Source organism: Trachymyrmex septentrionalis, unplaced genomic scaffold (genome assembly GCF_001594115.1).
Source record: "Trachymyrmex septentrionalis isolate Tsep2-gDNA-1 unplaced genomic scaffold, Tsep1.0 scaffold62, whole genome shotgun sequence".
Taxonomy (NCBI): domain Eukaryota; kingdom Metazoa; phylum Arthropoda; class Insecta; order Hymenoptera; family Formicidae; genus Trachymyrmex; species Trachymyrmex septentrionalis.
In genome coordinates this window covers 145,960-152,322 of record NW_017305800.1, presented here as the reverse complement: position 1 = coordinate 152,322, position 6,363 = coordinate 145,960, and the positions used below count along the sequence as shown (strand labels likewise).

At 27.8% G+C, this 6,363-nt stretch overlaps 1 protein-coding gene across 1 annotated transcript; it reads left to right on the top strand.

The window, feature by feature from the left end:
- Positions 1 to 3,754: 3,754 nt before the first annotated feature.
- Positions 3,755 to 4,646, top strand: LOC108752822 (odorant receptor 49b-like). The gene is made up of 4 exons (XM_018493921.1): positions 3,755 to 3,811; positions 4,074 to 4,219; positions 4,398 to 4,530; positions 4,596 to 4,646. Exons 1-4 carry the CDS (start codon positions 3,755 to 3,757, stop codon positions 4,644 to 4,646), a joined length of 387 nt encoding a protein of 128 aa, XP_018349423.1.
- The last annotated feature ends 1,717 nt before the right edge of the window (positions 4,647 to 6,363 follow it).

The following is a 6,363-nucleotide window of genomic DNA, read 5'->3' as shown; positions in this document are numbered from 1 at the left end:
TGTGTGTGTGTGTGTGTGTGTACCTATATTGATTTTTAACATATGTTTTACTTTGCATGTCAAATGCACATTCGGACGCTGCTATTACACAATAAAGAGGAAGGAAATTATTATCGAAATAAAGGGAGCGTCGCGTATAATTATATTTCGGAAGTTCAAAAGCGCCGAAGCGAGACGGTTGCGAGTCAAATTAAAGCCGCAGCGGCACCCACGCTAATGCCCGTAATTGCCTCAAACGCGAAGCATATTTCCGGATCAAGGATGTATGGAGGCGGACAGGTCGCTTATGCGTTTATACCTTGCATGAGAAACTGCTCGCGAGGGATGCGATCCTGATAGAACCGCCCTCCTGTCGCCAGGACACCTGTTTGCATTGCGCGGGTCTCATGGGATGGGATGATCTAGGTACTCCTTTCTTATTAGGGAATCATTAGTTATACGAATTGCGTAAATTATATTAACTATTGAATTGCGGTTTTCTTAAGAATGAAAATATAATAAGAATATCCTGCAATTATTAAAAAATATTTTATTACAAACACATAAAAGATTATATTATTTTTAATCAATATATTATAATAATATCCTCTATAAATTAATTATAGAAAAAAGTCTTAATTTACCATTTACTAATATTTATTTGTTATTACTGCAAATATCTCAATTTAAAATGAAAACACGCATGTGTTTGGAAAAAAAAATCAAAGAGTTAATATATTCAAACTTGATAAAAACATTTTTGTTCTTTTTAAAATAAAACGTGTGGATGATAAAATAAACGTGACGAATTACAATGTTAAAGTTAATAGCGGTATTTAAGATTGAATGAATAATATTTTCCTGAAAAATCAAACGTAACATATACAGCTACATGCAAAAATAAAATATGTAAAATCACTAATAAATAAGAAATACAACTATGGTATATTCTTACTTAATTTTTCTTACAAGTGCTTCACTTTTTATGACAAAATATTTGTGAAATTTCTTTTTGCATCAAATTAATAGTGTAAAGATATACCTCTCATTACAAATGTATGGAAAATTGCGAGTATTATGATTTCATGGTAATATCATGCATTAAACAAAATTACATAATGTACTGAAATTTACACTAGAAGAGGGAAATTATAGAATATAGCTATCTATTGATCAATAGAAAAAAGAAGGGGATAAGACTCTTGTCGATTTCTTAACAATCATTCTTGAACCAAACTTAGCGAAGTGATGATCTGTATAGAAACGCAGTATTTAAGTCTCAATAGAATTTTATTACTCGCTATTGGCTTGTGGCCATATCGACAAACAAAAATCACTCAATTTCAATTTGTTTTCTTTTCTGCTATTTTGACGACGAGTATTATATTTCAGGTGAGGAGAATAGCATGTAATAACATTATTGCATAAAAGAATTAATGCGTAACAATTTTTTATTAAGAAATAATTGAAATAATTTGTATCAATCTAGTTATAATTACCTAGTTATAATTATTTATCATTATATGCAATTTATAATTACATTACAATTTAGAACTACATAATTACAGTTGACAACATTTATAACAACAAATTTGACTTTGGATGTCATCGTCACGGTTTTGACCACCGTATCTGTTATGACTATTTTCATGATAAAATATTATGCATTTCGCATTAACATTGAACCTGTAAGTTGATAAATATCACCAAATATTATCTGTTAAATTTTTTATATCAAACAATATTTCCTAATACCTACTGTTACATACAAAGATATATATTACATAAAGTTACTAAAATAACAGGTAAAGAAGTCGTTTATAAAACTTCAGCATATATGTAACGAATTAAAAGATAAAAACGAAATCGCTATCATAGAAAAATATGGTTACATTACAAAATGTTATACGGCTGCACTTACGAGTAAGATAATATTTTTATAGTTTTATACGATTATATTTTCTTATTTAACATGTAAGCTGTGCAGATTTTAATAAGAAATCGACTTTGACAAATCACAATAAATTTTTTGAACATATATTTGTATAACTTTGAATTTATATATACAACGTATGGCATATCATTTGAGTCTAATGGTAAATATTCACAAAAGCATTTTCAAAAATCAATGATCTTGACATATATTATCAAAGTTATGATTCTGAGTAAGTTCCAATAAGTTTTAGTCGTCGCTCGTTAAAAAGTTATAAACAAAAAAAGTTCTTTGTTTTTGTCATTACACTGAAAACGTTGACTTTTGTGCTAATAAAACAGCATTTATAGAGTTTATTGCATTGTTAAGAAAAGTATAGCTGAAAGTTATCGTTTGCTTGTAGAGGTGAGGAGTATGCTCCATCCAAAAAAGTGGTTTGAACGTTTTATAAGTGACGATTTCGATAAAAGATAAAAAACGTAAAAATGCATCGAAAAATTGAAAGATGAATAACTGGAAGCATTACTTGATGAAAATCCATATCAAACGCTAAAAGAATTGTTAATGTTGATTAATCAAACATTTAAATTTGTTAGCAAACATTTAAAAGTAAAATTTCACAAAAAAAAAACGGCGGAAACTCATTCAAACACCAAACATATAAATATATATAAAACAGAAATTTTTGGAGAGAAGCTTTAAAATATATTTTACGACTTTCCACGCGAAGCGACTTACACTCCACCTGAAAAGGAACGTGAAAAATCGTGCGTCTGATGGCAGAGGGGGAGTGAAAGTCGCTTTGCATAGAAGTCGTTCGCCCCTGAAGTAGGGGAAAAGATGGGGTGAAAATCGCTTCGCGTGGAAAGTTGCGCGCTTCTAGGCAGGAGGGAAGATGGGGTGGAAGTCGCTTCGCGTAAAAAGTCGTAAAATATATTTTAAAATCAAAATTTTCTGTTTTATATAATAAAAAAGATACATTATTTTTCGAACTTTGTATATGACTTTTTAACAAATAATAAGCGACGGCTATATAAAACTTATTGGGTCATGACAACATACATTGATTTTAAAAAGGTGATGACATTTTGTAAATATTTACTGAAAATTGAAAAGCATTATACATATACATATATACATATATATGAAATAATTTTAAATGTATTATGTAACACAAACATTTTTAAATACGAATATTAATTATTTTCCAATATTTTTTAGTAATTGGCATTTGTTCAATATTTGTTATTATTACCGTTCAATTTTGGAATATATTTGATATTGGTCTATCGACAAACATATCTCAATCAAATCGCCTGTACTTCGTAACAGAATATTTTATTGATCAAGAAAAATATTTATATTTAATTCTATTACATATAAGCATAGCACTAGTTATAGGAGCAACTGCAATGGTAGCAACAGGAACCATGCTTATTGCGTATTTTAAATTTATCTGTGGAATGTTTAAAATCTCTAGGTATAAAACAAAATAAACACAAAACTTGAAGTTGTAAATAAAATTACATTGCTGTGTTGAATAAATGAGATGAAGTTTACTTTGCAATAAAAAATACTTTATTAAAAAATCATATTATTTATAGTTATCGTATTGAACGCGCAGTGAATATCAACGTTATGCAAAATATTAATATAAAAAACAAAATTTTAAGATTTAAGGATTTAAGATTTGAGGATTTAATTTGCGCTATAGATATCCATCGGCAAGCCATAAAGTTAGTATCTATATGATCCTACATATAATTATTACATAAAATATATGCAATAACAATTACTTATTTTTGAAGATTATCCAAAAGTTTGCTATCCTATTTTGATGTAATGTTCTTCTGTTTAGCGCAGATGCTTGTAGTTTCATTGTGTTTCAACTTTGTACGAGTAAGTTTTGGATTTTATATTATCCCTATTTTTAATCAAGCATTAGATAATCTGTAACATATAATAGAAACTTTATTTCACATATACTACATGAGAAAACGTTTTGAGTTGATATTTCTTATTAATCGACCAAATTTGCGTAGCAATTTCATATATAAATCAAACCTGATTTTCTGCTTAAAAGAAACAAAACCGTATCGTAAAATAACAGTTACAATTAAAGTGCAACAAATTAACTACAGTTGTGAGATTTGTATTACAGATTTTTCAGATTATATTGACGGAGAAAGCTAATAAAGAAGCTTTATTGCCTGTGATATTTGCAATTATTTTAATATTATATATGTTCCTATCAAATTTTATTGGACAAAATATAACGGATCACAATAATTACGTATTCGCTACTGTGTAAGGGATTTTCTTACGAAAAACGATATTAAGAAGGTTCACTTTATAAATTTTTATACCGAAACAAATATTTAATATCAATAGTATTGTACAATTAACGTAAAATAATGAAAATTACTTGTAAATTTTCTTATTTTTTTTCTCAAATTACCGATTCTTGTCTTAATAATTTATGTAGATACAGAATTGAATGGTATATAACTCCTTTATACATCCAGAAAATGATACTCTTCCTATTGATAAAAGGTGCCAAAAATTTCTATCTGAGTATCGGTGGATTATTTGACCCATCATTAGAGTGTTTTGCCACGGTAAGATTATAGTGTTTTTTCTTGATTATACTATAGTATATTAAGAGTTAATAATATGGTTGCAGTTGGTAAAAGCTTCAGTATCTTATTTTACTGTCATATTATCTACACAGTGACAAGACAAATACGAATCAAATACAAGCATGAGAAAACATATACTATATTCAAAGAAGATAACAGCATTTCTCACGTTTAAAAAAAAAATTATATTTTTTACTACACATATATACGTATATATTTAGCTTAAAATTTTATTATACTAAAAAAATATGGAATCAAAAATATTCAACAACATAAGATTAAATCTCGGTTTAATTTACTCTTACTCTTTTTCTAATTTCAAGTATAAAAGAGAGACAGAAAAAGAGGGGGGGGGGTAAATAGTATAAATTAAACCGAGATTATATAGTAATTAATCCTACTTTGGTGGAACTTGAGTTCAAATGTCTGTAAACGTATAAATAAAATTGTACGCGCGCGCGCGCGCGCGCGCGTATTGTACAAATATATAGAACAGATTTAATTATTTTATTGTAGAATGTATTATAATAATATTTAATATATCATGTTAGAAATATTATAACAATATTTCACAAAATATAAAGCAATATATCATAAAATGTTATTGATATCTAATTACCATGTTTTAAATTGACATAAGATATATTAATTACGATTGATATCAAAGGAAAAATATGGAGGATATTCATTTCACAGAACAAACGTACCATGTAAGAGTTCATACAAAAAATGAAGTTACTGCACCAAAAAACAGATAATACGTGCTTGCGTGACTTCTGTCCTTTGATAAATGTCTTTTTTTTTTATTAAAAGAAGATATTCATGCAAAATTTTCTTGATGTTAGAGTAATGCCTTAATAGTTCTTATTGCAAAAAACACTACTAAAATATGAATGAACTTGTGATCTCACAGTGGATATATCGTACAGCCTTATATTATACAAATTATGGCATTTATATTAAAAATTTACACTATAAGAGAAAATATCAAGATAATCGATGGAAAAGAAGAAGGGATAATCGTACTCGTTGACTGCTTCGTAACCAGTCGCATCTCGGACATCGCAAAGAATGATTCATCTAGAAATTCAGTATTTTACCATCAATAGAATTCTATTGCTCGTTATCGGCTTGTGGCCCTATCAACAATCTAAATTCACACGATTTCAATTTATTGTTTTGTCTATTATTCTGATATCGGGTATTATATTTCAGGTAAGAACAGAGTATAGCAATATTGTGTGATAAAGTATTATTTTGTATATCTTCATTAACAAGTAATTTATCTTACTATTATGTAATATAAGAATTATATATAAATTTATGATTGTTTATAAGTGTAATAAAAAAATAAAATTATTACTGGTAGTTGACAACGCTAATGACATCAAAATGTACTTTAAATCTCATCAGCAAGATCCTATCTTCTACGTCTTACTTTATTTTTTGCACGATAACTTACGACTCATTCTGTATTAACATCAAAGCTGTAAGTTGACAACTCACAAAATATGCGTTTAACAGTATAATAATCATCAGTGTCAAATAAATCTTTATTATATATTAAAACATTTTTATATATTATTATATGCAAAGATAATATATGAAATTATTGAAATAATAGGTAAAGGATTTATTAATGCAACTTGAGCATATATGTAACCAAGTAAAAGATAAAAACGAAGTTGCTATCATAGAGGAACATAATTACACTGCAAGACGTCACACAATTACACTCACAGGTAAAGAAATATTCTAGGATCTACGCTTACAATTATTGTGTAACTTGTGATTAATATTTCTACATATTTT